Below are 22,958 nucleotides of genomic sequence, written 5' to 3'. Positions count from 1 at the left end.
TTTACAATAGCCCAAGGACCAACTCCTAATTTGTAAACGTCTCAGCATCCTGAGGCTCTGTGGGCCAGTTCCTCGGGTGGTGTAGCTCCGTCAGATGCAGGGCACTGATGTCAGTACACACCAGCTGAGAACCCAGCCCTAAGAACTGAGGGATGGTGATTGTGCTTAAAGCGGACATTTTATAGCAGCTTTTTTGTGCATGTGATTTGTTGGTCATTTGACTTCAGTGCAAAAATAAGTTACAAGGATTTAGACCCACACAATCGTATTGGTGTGTAGACAGTGTTCAGGTACGGAGGTGCAGTAGGTGAAGTCAACACTAGGTTGCAATTCCTCGATCATCTCTTCTCCCCAGCAATTTCCATGCAGCTGGGTATTGTGAAGATAGTAGCAGTAGCCGCTCCTAAAGCCCGTTGTTATTTTGTATGGCCTTTTTAATTGAAGGACTCATTTCCAGATTCTTTTTACTGAGATTGCAGCTCCATAAAATATAAACGTTGCACAAGAACTACAGCTGGGCTTTCCAAAAGGAGTTATGCACCCAACTCAAAGCCAATGGGAGTTGGGGGGCTAGCTCCCCCTTTGGAAAAACCCAGCCCACACAGACAATATTCTAGCCCTTTGTAGACAGGAAGGGTCTGATTCTCCAGTCTGCACCTTCTGGTGCAGCGTGTAAAACGTTACCAGATCAGACTCAGAGTCTTTCACCCCCCTTTGTGCTGGTGTACCTGACTGCACGGGGTGCAGGGTGCCAGGGAATCAGGCTCAGCCAGCAAAGAGCATTTCCAGACCTGGTGTAGGTTTGCCATGGACTTGCACAATAGACAAGGCCCTTCTGAACGTGCGAACAAAGACCCTGATCAGCAAAACTCCAGGACCTCTAAGCACAACTATAGTAGTACAGCCACACTGATTCTTTGCCTTTGCACTCGTCCACTGGCCGTTGGGTGGAGAGGGCTGTTTTGAACGCTGGGTGTAGTGATTTCCCGTAGGTGCATAAGTTACAGTCTAAGGACTTTCCCATCTAACTCTCTGCAAACTGTGTCAACCACAGGCTGCAACGTGGCTTCTCATTGCTAGTGTCTCTAATGCCCCATATGCTGCCTCCATGGCTACTCTTAAACTGGGTCAGATTGCAGCTGGAGTGATTACAGTCTAACTAGAACTGCCCTTAGAGACATGGTGGGGAGTATTCTTCATTTCCTGTCTTAGTCTGCTCTGGTGTGGTGTTGGCTCCAGCTGCCATGCTTCACCCCAGTTGTGGCAGCGTTTCAGTGAGTGACATAGAGGCACTTTGTGATTTAAAAAAAAAAAAAAGATGAGAGGCAGTGAGTTCCAGTGGGCAGTGCACTGGAATAGCAGTCTGGAGATCTGAGTCCATTGCTGGATCTGCCTCTGACCTTCAGCGCAGCCTTAGGCAAGCCACTTAACCTGGCCTGCCCTCAGTTTCCCTGTCTCTGTAGTGTGTAGACAATGATCATTCCTGTACTTTGTGAAACACTTGGAGCGCAAAGGATTTACTATTGATTAAGTGCAAGGACCCTTCAGTTGAGGGGAAGATGCAGTAGATGTGTGCCTGTCATTCCCAGTACTGTGCCTGGCTGGGGGGAATCAGAGCTTTCCCTGCTGAGAGCTGTTCCTGTTCCACGGTAGCCCAAGACTGGCCCAACCTGTACAGCCCGTTTCAGAGTCCTGGATGGGAAAGCAGAAATGCTTTGGTTTATATTCAGCTGTGACAGGTGCCCCTTTCTCCCCAGAGCGCAATGCACAGGGAATGTGATGTGACTAGAGGGTCTTGCCCGTCATTGCTTCTGCCAGCTGAGCTCATTGCACACACCTGGGGCTTACTGCATTCCCCCATTCTCCCCCCCTCAAACTTCCTGTGCCCTCCCCTCCCCCTCTTTCAGGGACTCCCTGCAACCACTTTGTGTGTCCCCTCCCTCATACCATTGTCCCACACATCTGCCATGTTCTGTGCCCCCCATTCGCTCTCCCCTCATGCCTGGGTCCCGCATTCCTCCCCATGCCAGAGCTCAGTGTGTGTTCCAGGTACCAGGGGCTCTGTGTGTCCCCCAGGTTCCCCTCCCCCATACTGTGCCCCCCTTCCTTCAATGCTTATTTTATTTTTTCCTGTCTGGGAAATCTGGTTTTCTGTTTTTTATTGCAATCAATAGGTTCTGCGCAGTGATTCCTAGAACCAGAGGTGCTGGAACAATTTATGTAGTGGGAGTGCGGAGAGCCATTGAATCAAACTTGTAAACCCTGCATATAATGGAAACCACTTCAAGCCAGAGGGTGCAGCAGCACCCTCAGCACCCTAGTTCCAGCACCTATGCCTAGAACATGCCTGAAATTTTGGAGTTGATCAGATGCAGTGTCCAAATGTTACTGCATTACATGTAGACAGGCATGTAGGCAGGCAGAGAAAGGCCACTGAGTTGAGCATAGGACCTCACTTTGCTAAGCCAACAATCTGAATCACATGCCAGCAATTCTGGCTGAGAGATTTTAGGGGAACCTTGATTCATAGATTTTAGGACCAGAGAGGGCATGCGGCATTAGCTCTGTGTCATGGCAAGGTCCCCTTTGCACTGGGGCAATACTCCTTGGGTTGTGGTTGTAGACAGACTATGCTGACAGTGCAGCACAAAGCAGCCACTCCGTCCTGGAGGATCCAGCCCTTTGCATCCCACAGTTACTTGGAAGGCGAATGATCTCCAGTTTCTCCACAATAACCCGTGCATCTCCTCCAGTCTCTCCAAGCAAGGCTGGGGACTGTCTCCTCAGATGTTTTCAACTATGGGACTGAACAGTGAGAGAACGGAGTATGTGATGCCAAAGCAACTGTCTGTGTGAGTCACATATGGATGGAGACCATGCCCGAGGGACTGAAATGCAACTAAAGGCTGCAGCTAGCACAGTTTTGGCCCTCTGCACCCAGATGGACCTGAGGCTGCAAAGGGCCGTTTGTCAAGGGTGATCACTTTTGGGGGAGGTCCTGGCGGTGAATGACAAGAACCCCTTGGTGCTTGTCATGTTGGATACATCTCTAGTAAGGTATTTTTCTGTGCCATTCTGTTTGACTTGTTTCCATTCCTTTTTATGGCCAGGCTTGTATGTTATTAATAGACGATTAATCCTTGTATAATAACTCATTTGAATTTTTACTTTGGGCTTTGTACAGGTTTCCCAAGGTTTAGGCACATTTTCCAATCCAGTCTGTTCAGGGCTTATCCAGATTTGCTAGAAATTGCTCACAAGCCCAGACAGAACTGCCTCAGATGGAATTCCCAGCATGGTGGTCCCCACAGCTTTCCCAGGGGTGGCTTATGCACCCGTGCCACAGGGGAAACAATGAGCAAGTCAGTTTTGTGTTTGTGAGTTGTGTCGCAGGCTCACGGAGCTGTGCCTTCCCTTAGTTTTGTGCTGAACCCTCACCCCATTGCTATGAACCCCAAGAACGTCACTGGGGAGGATTCTGCTACAAAAATGATTTTGCAAAAACAAGACTGAAATGATAAGATACTTAAAAATTACATGGGCAGTAACATGGTCCTTAATGAGGCAACTTGGCCCAGGCAACACATGTCCACACCTAGGTCACCACGTTTCCAGGGACTCTGACATGCCATCAGCTGGCCAGCCTTGTTTCAGCCACAGTGTGGAACGGGAGACCATCACATAGGTCATTCTAACCAGGCCAGGGGACATCAAAAATATTACTTGCCTAGTCTCACTGTAATGGGGCCCAGCTCTGTTCATTGATATCTTAGTAGGGCTGTGACAGGAGAAATCAGACAATGTGAGAACCCAGACACGGGCCATGCTTGGGCACTTCAGATTAAACATTTGAATTTTTTTGTGAAAAATTGTCATCATTTTTGCTGACTTTTGTAGACATTCCTGGCTGTGTCCCATCTATGCCATGCACTTAGACACATTCATGTCTGACTGTCTTCATTCTGGCAAGCTCTGGTAATGGCTTCGCAATAAATCAGGAGCAAACATATAAACAGCCAGCCTTGTTCTGCCTCCCAGTAGAATTTTTTCATGGCCTTTGATATTCTTCTTCCTTTAAAAACATGCTTTAGCTCCACCAGGAGTTATGGCCTTGATACAGGATTTGATGGGAGAAATTCTAGGCCCTAAGTTATGTAGTTGGTCAGACTAGATGATCAACAGATCCCTTCTGGCCTTCAAATGTGAGTCGGTTTTCCTTACTGCACCTGTGATTTTCCTAAGCAGTCTTTGGCTCCTTTTGCCATTCCAAGCTAGAGAATGGTGAAGGATCAGATATATCAAGCTAGGACATATGAGGAGGGACCAGACGGTTACCTTGGGATGCCCTATTCCTGATTGCAAAGCTGTGCAGAGCCAGGCTATGGACACTCTGGGATGGATGTGTTGCTGACGTGTTGGATGTCAAGCTCACAGCTGTTTCATAGCATGCAGAGTGGGTATCCTAGATCTGAGTACAGAGTGCAAATATTTGGCTATGTTGTGTGTAGAATTTTTGTCTCAGCTGATAGCTGGTGTGCAGTGTTTCCAACTTGCATTACAATCTTCATCACAAGAGGTTGCCACATTCAGGATTTGCAGTTGCTCATATGAGCTGTGTGGTCAAGTGGCTTAGCTAGGGGATTGGGAATCTGGAACTAGCTGCAGATTCCAGCTCTGATGCTGGCTACCCTTAGGTAAATCACTTGATTTCTCCGTGCCTCAGTTTACTTATCTGAAAAATGGGAATAATACTGGCCTGCCTCACAGGGGGATGGAGGTACAGTGAGCCAGGACTTGTAAAGCATGTTGAAACTGTAATTAACCATTGGAACCACTTACCCAGAGTCATGGTGGATTCTCCATTGCTGGCAATTTTTGTATCAAGGTTGGCTGTTTTTCTAAAAGAGCTGCTCTAGTTCACAGTGAATTGTTTTGGGGATGTTTTCTGGCCTATGCTATGCAGGGGATCAGACTAGATGATCCCTTCTGGCCTGGGAATCTATGACGTTCTGAATCTATGTGACGCACTAGTATAAGCAAACTGCAGAGCACTTGTAACAATAATAACTTAGTTTCAGAGTAACAGCCGTGTTAGTCTGTATCCGCAAAAAGAAGAACAGGAGTACTTGTGGCACCTTAGAGACTAACAAATTTATTAGAGCATAAGCTTTCGTGGACTACAGCCCACTTCTGCATCCGAAGAAGTGGGCTGTAGTCCACAAAAGCTTATGCTCTAATAAATTTGTTAGTCTCTAAGGTGCCACAAGTACTCCTGTTCTTCTTTTTGCGAATAATAACTTACTCTGTTGCATTTTGACTGGATCTCCACCGCCCTCTTCCTCACAGCTTGCACTGAAAGCCCATGGAAGGGAAATAGGTCAGACCTTTCTGAGAGACCCATCTGTGCCCCCCAAGCTCAACCAGCTGTAATAGAACAGCCTTTTCAGCAGCAATTGGATTTCTGCCTCTCCCACTAGAGGGGTGTGACTCTCGCCTGCTGCCCAGTGAAGAGGGCTGCCATGTGACAAGTCTGACTTTACTGCCATGGTTGGCCCAGGTGGGGATGGCTGTCCACTGAGCTACCGCATCCGCCCTGCAGCTGCTGCATAAGGTGCTGTCACCCTCTGAGGGGGGTGCCCAGAGAGAGAAGTCAGTGCATTGTGGAGCCTCATTCTGGTGGCTGAGATTGCAGGGGGAGGAAGAGAAGGTGGCAGAACATGGCCCTTCTCCTCTACCAGTAATGGTGACCCCAATGGGAAGTGGAAGATCGTGGCTAAGGCTCTCGGCCCATGGACTCACAATGGATTCATCCACTTGGCATTCACTCCTAATGGGTTCCAATCCTCTCTAGGTCAGCTTGGTGACCTCATCCTCATCTCCAGTGGGTGTTTTTCCACCTCGCCTGTATATTGTGCCATGGTTCCTTTGGCAGGGGTGGGAGTCTTTGCTGAAGGGATGTCCAGACGTGGAATAGCCGGGGGCGGCATGGCAGGCAGTGCTGGCAGAGGTGGGGAGTTGTAGATCAGGACTGGCAGGCATTGACAGAACTCAGGGCAGCCCAGTCTGGAATAGCTGGGGGTGTTGTGTGGCAGTACTGAGGGGTGTTGGCAGAGGCTGACATTAGACAAACAGGAATATTTCATCTCAAGATTGAGGTGCACTGGCACAACATGTGGAGGCCACGACTGGACTAGCAGAGGATGCTGTAGGTCAAGACTGAGATTCCTGCACTGAGCCAGGCTTAAACTGATACCACGGAGCCTTCCAGTCCTCCCAGATTTTGCTCCATGTAGCAGCAGAGCTGGGACTAAATCCCTGGGGAGACCCAGGGCTGTTCATTAAAAGGTCTGGTGGTTGTGAACGCAGCACTGTGCAGTGTGGTGAGCCCCAGAGGCACCCTTGGCATGGGACTGTGCAAATGGCAAGAGGGTGGATGAAGGATCCTTGTTTGTGTCACATGAACAGCATGGGAAAAAGGACTGTTAAGATGCGGTTGCTGCAGATAGGCTGCTGTGTATACAGCCCAGGAGTGCTCCCCTGGCTGTGACCCTGGACACCTGTTTGGTCAGCACGTTTCCCACTCACTTGCCTGCAGAAGTGACTCAGTATTTCTTTCCCTTCCTCCCCCCAGCTTCTTAAGGTCACTCTTCTCTGCACTGCTGATTACAGCGTGAGAATTTTCTCAGCCCTTCACTCTGCGGTGTGGCCTGTGATCTCAGGAAGGGGGGAGGAAGCAGCCAAACGGGGAAAGCTTTACAGCGATCAATTGTTCCATGCTGAGGTTTAAGCTGCATGTCTCCCAGAGAAGGGTTGGGGTCTTTCTACATCTCCCCCTTCTCCACCAAAGCTCTCTGGGGCCAGGCCAGTGATTCTGAGGCTAGGGGCTGCCAGGGCAAACCCACCGACACTTCCTCACAACTTGGTGAACCCCACAGCCTCCTTAGCCATGGACTCAAGTCTGCACCTAAAGAGGCATCAGTCTGTTTAGAGCCCTCAGTTAATTACACTTGAAGCTGGGCTGGAGTGTCACTTTAAAATAAGGTAGGCTTGAGGTCTCACGAGAGGGCTACAAAATCTCATGCCTGACCCTTGCATGCTACCTTGGCTCACTCCGTATTGAATGTTGTGCCAATCCGATTGCCACATAAGGATGGACATGCAGTAACACAACCCAGACTTCCATGAGCGTTCGCAGTGGGGTTAGGATAATGACCCCAAGGGGCAGTGCTCAGGGATCTCCAGCTGAAGGAGCCACGTAGCTCTTTTCACCCATAGACTGCAAAAGTGGATGAGCACTATTATCCCTGCTTTGGACATGGGGAAACTGAGGCACGGTTAGGCGATGGAGCTTCCATGGGGTCTGGCAGTGAGTGGCAGAGCCAGGGTAGAAGCCAGAAGTCCTGATTTTCACTCCTATACTCAACCGTTGGACCAAGCTGCCTCAGAAAGATACGCATTTAGTGCAAGGTTGAGTGTACACTAGAAAGAGCAACCCCATAACCATAATATGTTGTTCTGAATTATTATTATTTATTACAGGCTCACCTAATGGCCCCAAATGAGAGTGGGTCCCCATTTTTTCCTATAGGTTTATACAGCACCTAGCACAATGTGGCCCAGGCCTTTTTTAGACCTCTAGGTACTCCCACAATATAAATATCAAATAGTCATGGCATTGAACTGTGCCGGGCACTGTACACGCACAGTGAGAGAGTCCCTGCCCCGAAAAACAGATCGGGGGCAGAGATGGGGATAGACCTAGAGCCCAGCAGGAATGTCTCAGAGGCTGGATGTTCATTAGAAATGTCTGTCAGCCCCCTTCCCACTTCCCTCTCCCATGGTGCAGATACCCGGACAGGTAGTAGCCGTGGGTTCCCAGAGCTGAGCAGACATGACATCCGTATTAGCCTGACGCTGAGCAGAGAATAAGCAAGAGCCAACTGTGTCCTTTGCTGATGCAAGAGTAAAACCCAGCAAAACAAAACACTGGGGGCAGGAGGTGCCAGGCAGGGTTTCTGGGGGGCTGGGGGGAAGGCAGAGAATCCAATAGGATCCCTTTCCCTTCCATGAAACCCTATAGAGAGCGAGGAGAGTTTTGGACTGCTTCATGCCATTTTTTGCCTTGTTGCTTTGCATCAGCAGAGCAAAGGGGGACACAGGGCTTAACTCCCAATCTCCGTCCTACCCAGCTCTGAGAAAGCCCTAAGAACTTGGCCCCTCCTCCGTTGAACTGGTTGCACAATCCAGAGTCCTTTGTCCTTTTCTTATCACGGTTATCTGGAAGGAAAAGATAATCAGGCATCTTCAGTTCCTTGCAATAGAGTGTGTTTCTCAGGCTCGTAACTTCCCTTATCAGGAGCCATCTCTCACCAAGGGAAGGTTTCCCATGGACCTTTGTCCTCCAAGAATGCTCCCGGGTGTGTTTTCAGACTTGTGCAAAGTCTTTATGACAAGTGCTTTCTTCAGAACACCTAGCTCTTAATTGCCAAATTACAAGGGAGTGTGTTACGAGTGTGAAGGAAGTGCTCACAGTGACAGCCCTGAGAGCCGGGCGAGGCTGTGAGCATGTCAGAACCTCCTGGCAGAACTTTGTGTATCTCAGGATATGGCAGGTGTCCATTATTCCTCAAGGATCACACTTCCACAGGGACCTGCTGCTGCTATGAGCCAGTACAGACACAAGACCATTGGTGCCCAGGTCCAAGCTCTGCGGCCTCACGGGTAGGAATGCAGGCTGTCTGCCACAGGTGGGCCTGTACAAGAAGAGAACAGGAGATGGACCCTTTGCTGGGGTGGCATTAGCATCCCAAGTGAGACTATGTTAATACCCTCTGACAGGGTCCAAGTTGGGAGAGCCTCCTACCCCGGCCTGGAACTCACACGACTTATGGAGAGCATTTTTAAAGCGCGGTTTCTAACATTGTTTGCCCTAAGCAAACATTTAAGGGTGGAGCTTTCAAAATGCCTAAGTGATGGAGGAGCAAAGCCCCATTAAAAAATCCCATCCTTGAAAACCACCTTTCCCTTGCTTCTAGTCCATTGCTCTTCCCATGGGTGTTATACTAGGAATTCCCCAGTCCTGTGCCCAACTCAGTGCTGGTATGTGGGGGATCCCGCTAACAGTGGGATGCAGGCTCGCCGGGACCTGGCTCTGCCGAATGCCCTGTAGTGAATAAAGGACATTGCGGGGACTGGTCAGCTCATGCACTGGCGACCTTAACGAGGTGGGTAGAATGTACCACGGTCGTATTTCTGTAGGGAGAATTCAGTGCTTCTGATCACCAGCTCTCCCCCTGCCAGTTTTCCGTCTCCCAAACAAATCCCCCTCAAGCTGGGCCAGCCTCCAGCCTGGCTCCTCATTAGCCACCACTGTACACAGAGGGCAAAGAGCATGGGATAGGAGTCTGGGGTCTGGTCCCAGCTCCGACACTCACTTGCAAGTTACTTACCCTCACAGGGCCTGGCTACTCTGTCTATAACATGGACTTAATGATGTCCCCCTTTCCCTCCCACCCGCACGCACACCGCAGAGTGCTTTGGGATCGGTAGCTGGACAGTGAGAGTGGGTTGTTATTTATGTGTTTGTCCAGGTGGGGAGAAAGGAGGTCAGAGAAGCACCCCCTCACACTCCAAGTTGGATTGCCACCAGCATTGTTTCCCCTGTCTGGGGGGCTTCATTTCCCCAAGAAGGAACCTCATCAATAACAATACAGTAACCACCTTTCTTTTTACCCCTCATGGCCTCAGAGCTGCCTGGGCATTCAGCTGTCCTCACAAGGTGTAGACCTGTCCCTCTCTCCAGAGCCCCAACTCCTCTTCATGGAGATTAGTTGTCTCCCTACAACACTGGGTTTGTCACAACAGGCAAGAAGTCCCATTTCACCCCAAGTAGCGCGGGATTAAGCACTGCTGCCAGTGTGAAATGAGGCCCTGGAATAGGCCATGAAAATTGTTACAGTGGGACCCCGGAAGCTGGAGTGCCACTCCTTCCAGCCCTCTCACAGTCTCTTTGTGATCCACTTACTGCCTCCCAATAGCAGAACCACTCCGGCAGTTTGGCTAATCTGGATTCTATGGCACTAGCAACACCTGCCGTCATGGAGACCGTCCCGTTGTTCCAGTGCCACCCTCATCAATATTTACTACTACTGCTAAGTGTCAGAGCAGCCGCTGCAGCTCATTTGGACCCTGGAACCCAAGCATCAAGTCGCAGCCCTGGCAGAGATGACTGGGAGAAGACTCTTAGATAAAGATTGGAGGGGAATGAGGATTTCTGGTCCTGTCAGTTTCTCTTTTTTCATGGGCATAGGACATCACATAGGGCATGGGACGTGGCCATCGCTTGGCTTATCCAGTTTCCTAGGCTGAGCCACCATTGTTGGGTTTGGACAGCAGAAGTTTGGTTGCTGTGTGCGGTGGGGTAATGAGACCCACATCAGTGGGTGTGCGTGAAGGAGTCTGCCAGCCAGTGCCCAAGAGAGTCTCATGAGGTAACCTGTGTCCTGAGGGGAAACTCAGCATTGCCAATGCCACTGAAGTTGTGGCACACAGAGCGTGGGGGAAGGGCATGCATATTGTGAAGTTCTGTGCACGTTGTGCTGTCCGTAGCATCTCATTTTGGCAGCTCCAGTAGGCGGAGCTTGGTTTGTGGGAGGAGTTTGGAAGAATAGCTCTACTTGTCACTTCCCAATTCCACTCCTGCTTTTAGCACACTTCTTAGGTGTTTAAAAGCAGGGAGATATATTCTACCTGCCAAACCCTTGGTTGGCTATACAGAATAAAATGTCAGAAATCCCTTTACACAAAGGCTGTTGGACTCTGTCGTCCCAGAGTGATCTGGGTGGGCGGGGGAGGAGGAAAAGGCCTTTTTCATTTAAAGATGTTTTGTAATGGGATTATTAGTTCCCAAGAGGTGTTTCTAATTGATTTGATAGGCAACAGAATTCATTTCTGCCCCTCAGAGGGCGGCAATGGGAATCCAGGCACTGGCATGACTGGTCACAGACAGGTCCCTTGAAAATGCAGCTGTGAGAATCTCCTGGGATGTTGTAATGATGCGCTTGGCTCCCCTTGGTCTCCCATGCCCCCCCCCAACCCACCTGGCCATTGCTTGGTCTCAGTGAAGTGTGGGGGTCTCAGTGCTCTGCGCTGGGATTTCAGTAGTTTGTGACTGTGCCGTAGGGCTTAGACAGCTGTCTCAGACACATAGCAAGCGCCAGCGCCCTCAGCCACACTGCTGCACGCCCACCACAGACCGTGCGTTTGCAGTCTTGTCTGGCGGTGCGTCAGCCAGCGCACGGACACAGCAATGGACAGTGCCAAGGAGATTGCAGCACGAATGGGGCTCACGATGAGCTGTCCTCTGCCTTTGAACTATGAAAGGTGCACGTGCGCGTGTGTGTGCACGCGTGTGTGCCCGGGTCCAGCCAGTTTGCCTTGTAGTCAAGGTGTGGCTCTTTGTTTCCGTGCACACTGCATTCCCGGAGGCCCCAGTGCAGCAGCACATGATCGCTGGAAACCCAGAATTCCCTGTGTGGGCGCCCCAGCTCAGAGCCATGCTGTGGATTTTAGCACTCTTACAAGATAAGGCGCCATATTTACCCTGCTTTAGGAAAGAAGGGGGGAGAAAAATCCCTCCTTAAAGAAATCTTCCCCTCTCCTCCCCCAGCCCCTTTCTCTCCATAACCACCACGGAGATGACCTTTTCACAGTGACTTTTTTCTAAGATTGTTTGCCGAGCTGGCACCCTGCTTACTGGCTCCCAGTGGCCTTTTCAGACAGACTGCCACAGGGACACAGGCTTCTTCAAAAGCCTTTGAACCGAATTCCATCGTGGGGGAGGGGGACTTTACAAGCTTCTATTGAAAAATTGTTACTTTGAAGTGATGTTGCATTTTCAACCCATTGAAGTGCCACAATTAAGAGGGGGCCGGGGCCGATCGAAAGGCAAAATGCTGGGTGTCACAAGCCTTTCTCTCCTTTTCTTTGTAATGACCCCCCCCCCCCCCGCCCGTCTCACCAGCCACATCCCACAGGGGAAGGGGAGTGTGGCCGGGCGGGCGGTTGGTACTTCACACTTTACAGGGTGCCTTGAGGAATTTTTTTTAAATCCCACACGCTATCCTCTGTGCCGGTGGGAGAGTTGTGAAGGCCCGTGGCTGAGAGCTCGCAGGACTGCACCGGGGCTGACAGACAGGGAGATTTCCAAAGGGGGGGAAATGCCAGGCATTCCTCGAAGAGCACAAAAGCTCAATGGACTATCAGTAAAGCCCAACCATGACAGCCTGGTACCTTCAGAGAAGAAAATAACAGAAAGGGGTAATTATATTTAACCATTTCAGGGCTGAACATGCATTTTCAAAGACAGAAGGGGGGCGATATGGTAGGGCAGACCAGGGGCTTTTACCACATCCCCAGCACTAGAACTGGTGGATTTTTTTGGCAAATAGCGCATTTTGAAATGTTGCCTCGTTCAGCCCAAATGACATTTTTGTGGGTTTTCATTTCAGTGAGACAAACAGATCAAAATTCAGTTTGTCTTTTTTTTTATTTTATTTTTGAGTTCAGCCACCGACCTGAAAATCAGTGATTCGCTCAGGTGTCCCCAGCCCAGTGCAATACTGCTGGGGACTGCGCGCGGCTGTGTTTGAGGTCATCATTATTATTGATCATTATTAGAACATAAGAACAGCCAAACTGGGTCAGACCAAAGGTCCATCTTGCCCCTATCTTGTCTTCCGACAGTGGCCAGAGCCAGGTGCTTCAGAGGGAATGAACAGAACAGGACAATTATCGAGTGATCCATCCCCTGTCATCCAGTATCAGCAGCTGGCAGAGGCTTAGGAAACCCAGAGCGTGGGATTATGTCCCTGACCATCTTGGCTAATAGCCATTGATGGACCTATTCTCCATCAATTGACCTAGTTCTTTTTTGAACCCTGTTATAGTCTTGGCCTTCACAACATCCCCTGGCAATGAGTTCCACAGGTGACTGTGCGTGTGTGAGGAGTTCTTCCTTGTGTTTGTTGTAAACCCGCTGCCTGTTAATGTCATTGGGTGACCCCTGGTTCTTGGTATTCCAGTAGCATTTAGAGGCTCTAGCCAAGGTACAAGGCCCCGTCATGCACAGATACAGAGTGGGAGCCAGTCTCCACCCCCAGGAGCTTACAGTCTAAATTGGCAAGACAGAAAAAAGGTGGGCAGGAGAAAGGAAGGATTATTCTCTCCATCCTGGGTCACACAGTCACTCTGTGTTTCAGACTGGAAATAAGGGGGAAAAGGTTTAATAGTCAGAGTAATTAACCACTAGAACCACTTACCAAGGTCCTAGTGCAGGGGTCAGCAACATTTGGCACACGGCTCGCCAGGGTAAGCACCCTGGCAGGCCGGGCCAGTTTTATTTACCTGCTGACGTGGCAGGTTCGGCCGATCGCGGCCCCCACTGGCCGCGGTTCGCCGTCCCGGGCCAATGGGGGCAGCGAGAAGCGGCGCGGGCGAGGGATGTGCTGGCCGCAGCTTCTCGCTGCCCCCATTGCGCCGCGCGGCTTCTCGCCGCCCCCATTGGCCCGGGACGGCGAACCGCAGCCAGTGGGGGCCGCGATCGGCCGAACCTGCCGCGTCAGCAGGTAAATAAAACTGGCCCGGCCCGCCAGGGTGCTGAACGTTGCCGACCCCTGTCCTAGTGGATTCTCCATCACTGGCAGTTTTAAAATCAAAGACTGGAGGTTTTTCTAAATGTTTTATTGTAGGAATGAATGGGGCAGGTCTCTGGCCTGTGCTGTCAGGAGCTCAGCCTAGATGATCACAGTGGTCTCTTCTGGCCTGGGAATCAGTGCCTCCCTCGGCTTTGCCTGCCCCTTGTCAAACAGGCAAAATAAACTGAAAAGTCCCTGCCTAGATTTGCTGATTTTAATGCCAGAAGGGACCACTGTGATCATCTAGGCTGAGCTCCTGCATAGCACCGGTCAGAGAACTGCCCCAGTGACTCCAGCACGTGGCTCCCTTCAGAAGACATCCAGCCTTGAGTTAAAGACTCCATGGACGGACTAGAACACAACAAGCTTAGGACCGGTGGTGTCTTAAGCCAGCCATAGACTGTGTCCTGAAATCTTCCTGGGTGGTGTTGGTTTGAGTGACAGCCCTCATGTCTTTACATTTTGGTCAGGGTCTGTCATCACATTTACCCAGTTCTTTGTTTCCTTTCCGTGGTGGTCGGATAGTTTAGGAAAGAGATCCCACATGGACTGTTAGAAAAGGCATATAATACATTGCTAGGGCATTCCCGTCTTCCCGATCAGCAGCGCTTGGGTCTGGTCACAGGGTGCTTAGATATTTTTAAATGTATCAGCTAACATGGTAGCGATGTCTATCGTGACTCTCACACACCTTGGGGCCAGGATAATAGACACGTGCTGAGAAACCTCTGTTATTTTAGAATAATAATACTGGATCCTTCTCCAGCACCTTCCATCGAAGGATCTGAATGTACTTTATACATTAATTTGTGATGCCTCTGAATACCACTGTGGGATAGGGAGGGAGGGATTATTACTCCAGTTTTACAGATGGGGAAACTGAGACACAAAGGAGGAATTGGCTTCTCCAAGGTCAGCTCTATCAGAGTTGGAACCAGGCACCTGGGCCCTTGAGTGCTACCATGTGCTTTGACCACACAGCCTCTGGTTTGATAGCAATTCACAGCCTCTTGCGTACACATAGCCAGGCACTCGGCATATGCTTAGCAGCACTCCTGGCTTGGGAATGCTCTATTGAGTGGGGCCCGAGCACAGCACGGTGGGAGCTGAAACACAGAATATGGGGGTTCAGTTTTGCACAGTGGCCCTTCATCTTTCCATGCAGGGTCACACAGCGCTGTGGGCAGGCAATCAAGAACTCTCCCTGCCATGGAATTCTAAGCAAGGGTTAACCAGCCCAAAGGAAGGACAGGGCTGATTCTGCTCCACTCCTGCATGCTGCTCTGGGACATTCCTGGGCCACAGAGGGAGCTGGAAGAGGCAGGGGAAAGATTCCCTCGCAGCTTCTGGCTTAGGGCACGCTGGGCTCAGCAGGGGAGTATCAGCGCACTGAGTGCTGGGGCCGGGGGGATTCTTGGCTGTCCCTGGGGCTGCTTTAGCAGCCATGCAGTCCCCACAGCAGCACAGACTCTGGAGGGTGTAAACGTGATGTAAAGCTCCCCACCTCCACCCGGGCTGTGGCTCCCAGGGGACAGAACAGAATTTATCCCCATAGGATTTCAGAGGCATTTCCACAGAACATATTACATATGTCTCTAGAACCCTCTTGGTTTCAACCCTAGGATTTTTCCCCAGTAACACTGCCCTGTGTTTGAATTCCAGTCTCCCCCCACACGGGGCATTATGGGCCAGTGGAGGAGTCGCTGGCCCAGGAGTCAGTCCTGGCTCTGCTTTGTGACCTCAGGCAGGTCACTTCATCCCTTGCCACAGGCACTGGAGAATGGCACTGAGCGCTCTGTGCAGAGTGCTTTGAGATCCAGGGCTGAAGAGCTAAGGACGATTCCTGTATTACTCTATTGCACTCCCTGGAACATTGAGACAACTCCTGACGGAGCTCTCTTGTGCCCTGGAGAGGAACAGCCTCAGTGATGTCATACCAGATAGATGTAAATTGCCTTTTGTTGTATAACTTTTGTCTAGGCAAGAGAGCTCCCCATGCCAAGGATGAATCAGCCCCTGCTAATATACTCAGTCTGCCTCCCTGCGTCACTTTCTGCCAGACTTCTTGATGGATGACAGTCAAGTCAGTCTTGGACTTTTGCCTCCTGGACCCAGCTATGCCCTCACCACTGGGACACAAGCAATGAGAACCTGCACTGCAGTGCCAAAAAACGAATAGGTGTTGTAGCTTTGTTGGCAATGGCATCGGTCCCTGCGCCCACAATGGGATTTTAGATGGAAACACGTACGCTCTAGGAAGTGCCCAGCCAAAGCTGCCTGCCGGGAGCAGGTGCACAAACTGAGCTCCCCCGGGAGCTATCCATGCAGGATCACATCATCTGGAGTCAGAGGAGCATGTCTCTTTGGCTTCTTTCACCTCAGAACAAACATCACCGTGTTGTTGGGGGGCAAAGGGGAGGAACAAGAGGGTTGCATAACTGTGCTCCAATTCTGTGTTTCTGCAAAACACAACGCCTAAACCATCTAGTGCCTGATGCCTTTAGGACCTGAATCTAGAACAATCCAGTGTAGATTGTTAATTGAGTCAATTACTTTTCCAAAACTGATTGCTAATCCGGATAATTATTCATAATGATATCTAACATTTCCACAGCTCCTTTCATCCTCACAGATCACAAAATACTTTGCAATCTTTCTGCTTTCTTTCTCTGTCTGTCCCCTTTGGAATGCAGCCACCTCTGGGGTGGAGTGCCACAACAGTTTGAAAGTACACAGCAACTTCACAACATCTCATGTCAGTGAAGGATACCATATCCACATAAACTTGAGAGGGAATTACAGAATGTATTGCCCAAACTGGCATTTATCCAAGACATTGGTTAATATCCCTCCTCTTGTGGAATGTGCAATCTGATATTTAATGAGCTCCAATTGTTTGGGCCTCAGTTTCAAAGTACACGTAACAGACAGCACTGCCATGAGCACTCGACCCACAGCAACACATTTTGCCATTGGTTCAGCAGAGACCTTGCCTCTGATCACCAGGACCTGCGTTTTCCTTGGTGATTTCCTATCCAAGCACATCCAGGCAACCCAAAGTGACATGGCTGCAGGCCGCCTGGATGAGCAGCAATTGCTAAAGCTTAACTTGGGGCTCTGTGTGTCCTCATTTGGCCACAGCAATCAGCAGGGTTCCCCAATACCATACATTATAGAGCAGCTGCAGATGATACTCTGGGGATAGGATCCCCCCAGCTCCTCACTCTGACCCCTGTATGCCATTAGGACCAAGGGAGAATTCCTTTGGTGTAGGCACACACAATAGGCCCACACCCTACACTTCCCCCTAGGTAGGAGCATGCAAGAGGTGAAGCCAGTGCCTGGGAAGCAGTGCCCATGACTACAACTGGTCTGTTTTGTGGCACCAGCACCAGAGAGGCTGCTGTAACTGACACCCTGGCTGAGTCACGATTTATTTTTTTAGAAAATTCACAGCAGTGTAAATGACAAAAATCTTGAATTTCACAGAGTTTCCAGAACGAAGTTTACAAGTAAAGTTAATCAATTTCAAGGCATGTGCATGGAATGAATTTAACAATTGAATGTCAATGATTTTTTACAACTAAAATCTGCAGCAAACACAAACATCTGCAATCCCCTAAATGTTCATTTATTTCTGTTTTATTTGTGAATTAAAGTTAAGCATCATTAGTCGTTTACTTGTTCCTCATTCATGGATTGCCCTGCATGTGCACAGCACTGTAAGATGAGGTCATCTCTTCTGTTAAATATTTGATTAGAGACATTTTCCTTTTAAAATATATTGTAAATATCACGGTTTGGAGGCATTACCACAATTTCTGTGCCCTCCATGAAATTGTGATTTACACAGGGTCCTAAACATAAGATATGTCTACACTGCAAGGGAAGGTGTGATGTAGCACAGGTCATTTTACCCAGGCTAGTTTTAATCTAGGTAGTTTTAATCTAGGTGGCAAGGGCTTTAGCCTGGGCTACCAGTTAGATCACAAGCCTGCCAGAACCCTGGGTACATACTTGGGTTTCTACCCTGCTCTGAAGCCTGCGCCACCATGTCTTCACTACTGTATTTACCCAGGCCAGTTAGAGTAAAGCTAGCATGGTTATGCCTGCCTGCACATTCTCTTGCAATGTGGACAGGGCCAGCCAGGCCTCTGGATATGTATTCAAGCGGCTAGTCCATGCTGCTGTGGCTTCACTGCTGTTGTTATCAGAGCTAGCTAGATCAAAGCCAGCTTGGGGGCATCCGCCCGTGCTGCCGTCACATCTCTGACTGCAGGAGAGACAGACCCTCAAAGCAGCCTCCAGAGTTGCACCGGCCCATGCAGCAGCCCAGAATCGGAAAGGCTTACCGTCTTCTCAGCTCTCTCCCCGCAGTCCTGGTTTCTTGGCTGGCTGATGAACCTAGAGTAAAGGTCACATGGGGGGAGTTGTTGAGCACCAACCCAGCTCATCACACCTGTTACTCAGTATTTAGTGTCTGTTCTCTCCTGTTTCCACAGATTGGCTGACAAAGTCTGAAGAGAAACAAGAGACAAACCCAGCATCTGACACCTCAGAATCCGACTCCCTGCAGCCAGTTTATAATCCAAACTGCCAGTGGCTAGAGGAGTCAGACGTCAATGTGGAGACCCTGACGCTGGCCACAGGTGCCTCCCTTCAGCTAGCAGCCATCCCGGCTGGGGTGCTGGGCAAAGCCGACCTGTCTTACTTCTACTGTTGCACCCAGTGTGGCAAAGTGTTCTGGGAGGGCTCACACTTTGGGCGAGTGGTCTCTCAGTTTAAGGAGGCTTTGGGCACCGCAGAGGGAAGCCAAAGCTTCTATGAGCTGAGCTGAGGCAGACGGTTCCTGACTAGGGACTGGGAATCTCAGCTGGATCCTGATTCCCCGATGAGCCACTGCGGTTTTAACAGGAAATGGACTTTGATTTGATGTTACGGGCTGGGAGTTTGGGGCAAAGGGTGCTCACGATACTGTAATGGGCCATGGAACCTACGGGCCTGATATCAAATGGCCTCCAAGGAGATCATTAAATCTGAGACGTTCCGGGACCAATCCCTGTCCTCTGTTGCAGTGGTGTCACTGGGGGAAGGGTTGTTGCTCCCTAACCACCCATGGAGCCATGTCCATGCTTCCCTCAGAGAAACCCCATCCGCACAGCCCTCCTGCCACAGAGCAGCTCCCTCCAGCTCCAGAGGGGGGCGTGAGTGTGATGTGAGGAACTCCACTGCCCCCCAACACCTCCCAGCGCTGCAGGCACTGAGCACCTCCTCAGTCCCAAGGCTTCAGCTCTCTCGGGCCTAATTCTGAAAGGCACCGAGTGCCTGCTCCTCCAGGAGGCGCTGAGTGCCTCCCCTCGCTCCCGTAAAGCACTGTGTCATTTCTTGTCTCCCCAGGACATTGCCCTGTGGCATGGGTGATGCCCAGGCCCTGCCCAGCCAAGGACCCTTTGGCAAATCGCCTGGACCCCAGGGCTTCACCTAGCTCATCTGAAATGCAACACATTGTGGCCATCTTTGTCCAAAGGGCTGGCTGCTCAGCTAAGAGGGAGGCAGTAGATGCTGGGCCTCCCAGTCTGGGTAGGCAGGGCCAGGGCTAGGACTTTGGGGACTCCCAGCGAGGTTATTCATTGGTGGGGATCTTGGTCTCCATTCCCCCATCTTCCCCTCCCAACCCCCGGCAGAGACAGTGGGGGGGGGGGCTCAGTCAGCAGCAGACCCCCATCCCCAAAGTAGGCTTCACAGGTGCCATGTGTCACGCTGACTGGAGTGGCTCACGACTACCTCAGGGCAGACTGTCAGAAAACAAGGGCAGACACCCCAAACTGGTGGTGTGGACGATAATTACATTTCCCCAAGCCAGTAACAAATGTGAACTCCTGGATCACTCTTACCAGGCTCACCATGGAATCACAGACAGTCCCCTTAGACTCTCCAGTCTATCTTGCCACCCAGGCAAGCTGAACTTTGTGATAAAAGATTCTTTAAACCCCAGACCACACCACATCAGGTTTCACCCAGTCCCAAGAGACCAGTCACCCCAGATCAACTGGTACTACAGATCTTACACCAAAGACAAGGCTGGCAGCCAATTCAATAGTAAACTAACTACAGATTTATTAGCTAAGAAAGGGAAATAAGAGTTACTGAGGTTAAAGCAGGTAAAATATATGCACAAGTGAGTCACAGTTTGTAACTCCAAATGGTGTCAGTGATGTAATAAACTGCCAGTTTCCCAAAAGTCTTTTCAGGGTACCCAGATTGTCCCTGGGGATCTCTGCTTTGCATCCAGTGCACTTCCCTGTAAGAGTCCAAACAGTCCAGACATGAAGAATCTTCCCCTGAATCCATTCTTATATCTTCTGACAGAAGACAAGCTGTCAGTGTCTCTTCCCACATGGGCTTTTCCTTTGATGATGTAGAGTGGGGAATGCACTTAGTCTATTGACCTTAAACCATCATACATAATGGCCACTTGCTTTGAAATTAGGATTTTCTGTTAAAGTCCTTAAGTCCTTCCTTAGCATTTCACAAGATTTCTTTGATGGGTATTTCACTACAGTGGTGTACACAATGTAGATGTTTGCTATTACATTGTAACAGGAACAGATAAGTGAAAATAATACAAGTAACATTCCACTGGTTTTCACACCTGAATACACTTACATTTACACTCATTTTCTCTGGACTAATACACAAGTGAATTGGCCTGTGGCTCTGATCAGACCTGGTCTGCCAGCATCACACCAAGAACCAACTCTGGCCACACTGCCTGGCCTTGTGCAGAGCCCAGGGTCACAGGTCACCTTACAGAACATGGTGGCCCCACTAGCAGAATGGAGCTCTGTAGGAGACAGGTAAAGGTTTGGTGAGAAGCAGCCAGCAAGCTCCAGTTGGATTCCACAGGGCAGCCATGCAGTGCAAATGGATGGGTGGAGATGGAGGCAACAGTCATAAGCAGGGGTGAGGCCCGGGTCCCCCCAGAATTGAAGGGCAGGCCCCCATCAGCACTGTCCCCTTGCTGTTTCTGAGATGGGCGGGACCAAAGCCCTGAGGTAAGTGGGGAAATGGGATCCTGGGAGGAAGCACAAGCAGGAGAGCGCAACAGGGGAGGACTCCTGTCTCATGCTGAGAAAGAGGGACAATCGATGAGTTATCTAAAGTGCCTATACACAAATGCAAGAAGCCTGGGAAACAAGCAGGGAGAACTGGAAGTCCTGGCACAGTCAGGGAACTATGATGTGATTGGAATAACAGAGACTTGGTGGGATAACTCACATGACTGGAGTACTGTCATGGATGGATATAAACTGTTCAGGAAGGACAGGCAGGGCAGAAAAGGTGGGGGAGTTGCGTTGTATGTAAGAGAGGAGTATGACTGCTCAGAGCTCCGGTATGATACTGCAGAAAAACCTGAGAGTCTCTGGATAAAGTTGAGAAGTGTGAGCAACAAGGGTGATGTCGTGGTTGGAGTCTGCTATAGACCACCAGACCAGGGGGATGAGGTGGACGAGGCTTTCTTCTGGCAACTAGCAGAAGTTGCTAGATCGCAGGCCCTGGTTCTCATGGGAGACTTTAATCACCCTGATATCTGCTGGGAGAGCAATACAGCGGTGCACAGGCAATCCAGGAAATTTTTGGAAAGTGTAGGGGACAATTTCCTGGTGCAAGTGCTGGAGGAACCAACTAGGGGCAAAGCTTTTCTTGACCTGCTGCTCACAAACAGGGAAGAACTAGTAGGGGAAGCAAAAGTGGATGGGAACCTGGGAGGCAGTGACCATGAGATGGTCGAGTTCAGGATCCTGACACAAGGAAGAAAGGAGAGCAGCAGAATACGGACCCTGGACTTCAGAAAAGCAGACTTTGACTCCCTCAGGGAACAGATGGGCAGGATCCCCTGGGAGAATAACATGAAGGGCAAAGGGGTCCAGGAGAGCTGGCTGTATTTTAAAGAATCCTTATTGAGGTTGCAGGAACAAACCATCCCGATGTGTAGAAAGAATAGTAAATATGGCAGGCGACCAGCTTGGCTAAACAGTGAAATCCTTGCTGATCTTAAACGCAAAAAAGAGGCTTATAAGGAGTGGAAGATTGGACAAATGACCAGGGAGGAGTATAAAAATATTGCTCAGGCGTGCAGGAGTGAAATCAGGAAGGCCAAATCACACTTGGAGTTGCAGTTAGCAAGAGATGTTAAGAGTAACAAGAAGGGTTTCTTCAGGTATGTTAGCAACAAGAAGAAAATCAAGGAAAGTGTGGGCCCCTTACTGAATGAGGGAGGCAACCTAGTGACCGAGGATGTGGAAAAAGCTAATGTACTCAATGATTTTTTTGCCTCTGTCTTCACGCAAAAGGTCAGCTCCCAGATTGCTGCACTGGGCAGTACAGCATGGGGAGAAGGTGACCAGCCCTCTGTGGAGAAAGAAGTGGTTCGGGACTATTTAGAAAAACTGGACGTGCACAAGTCCATGGGGCCGGATGCGCTGCATCCGAGGGTGCTAAAGGAGTTGGCGGGTGAGATTGCAGAGCCATTAGCCATTATTTTTGAAAACTCATGGCGATCGGGGGAGGTCCCAGATGACTGGAAAAAGGCTAATGTAGTGCCCATCTTTAAAAAAGGGAAGAAGGAGGATCCGGGGAACTACAGGCCAGTCAGCCTCACCTCAGTACCTGGAAAAATCATGGAGCAGGTCCTCAAGGAATCAATTATGAAACATTTAGAGGAGAGGAAAGTGATCAGGAACAGTCAGCATGGATTCACGAAGGGGAAGTCGTGCCTGACTAACCTAATTGCCTTCTATGATGAGATAACTGGCTCTGTGGATGAGGGGAAAGCAGTGGATGTGTTATTTCTTGACTTTAGCAAAGCTTTTGATACTGTCTCCCACAGTATTCTTGCCACCAAGTTAAAGAAGTATGGGCTGGATGAATGGACTGTAAGGTGGATAGAAAGCTGGCTAGATCATCGGGCTCAACGGGTAGTGATCAATGGCTCCATGTCTAGTTGGCAGCCGGTTTCAAGTGGAGTGCCCCAAGGGTCGGTCCTGGGGCCGGTTTTGTTTAATATCTTTATTAATGATCTGGAGGATGGTGTGGACTGCACTCTCAGCAAGTTTGCAGATGACACTAAACTAGGAGGCGTGGTAGATACACTAGAGGGTAGGGATCGGATACAGAGGGACCTAGACAAATTAGAGGATTGGGCAGAAAAAAACCTGATGAGGTTCAACAAGGACAAGTGCAGAGTCCTGCACTTAGGACGGA

General features: G+C 50.0%; 1 protein-coding gene across 9 annotated transcripts in view; it reads left to right on the top strand.

The window, feature by feature from the left end:
• Positions 1–18,746, top strand: part of EXD3 (exonuclease 3'-5' domain containing 3) — a 598,889-nt gene extending 580,143 nt beyond the window's left edge. For 8 of the 9 annotated variants that reach the window (XM_054007609.1, XM_054007611.1, XM_054007610.1 and 5 more), the window contains one exon: positions 18,197–18,746. In XM_054007609.1, coding sequence (XP_053863584.1) covers positions 18,197–18,531 — 335 coding nt within the window. In that variant the 3' untranslated portion in view covers positions 18,532–18,746. The remainder of the gene's footprint in view (positions 1–18,196) is intronic. The other variant, XM_054007612.1, reaches the window with a different exon arrangement.
• The last annotated feature ends 4,212 nt before the right edge of the window (positions 18,747–22,958 follow it).

Source organism: Malaclemys terrapin, chromosome 17 (genome assembly GCF_027887155.1).
Source record: "Malaclemys terrapin pileata isolate rMalTer1 chromosome 17, rMalTer1.hap1, whole genome shotgun sequence".
NCBI lineage: Eukaryota > Metazoa > Chordata > Testudines > Emydidae > Malaclemys > Malaclemys terrapin.
Note: the sequence above shows the minus strand (reverse complement) of the source record. Positions and strands in the feature narration are given on the sequence as shown.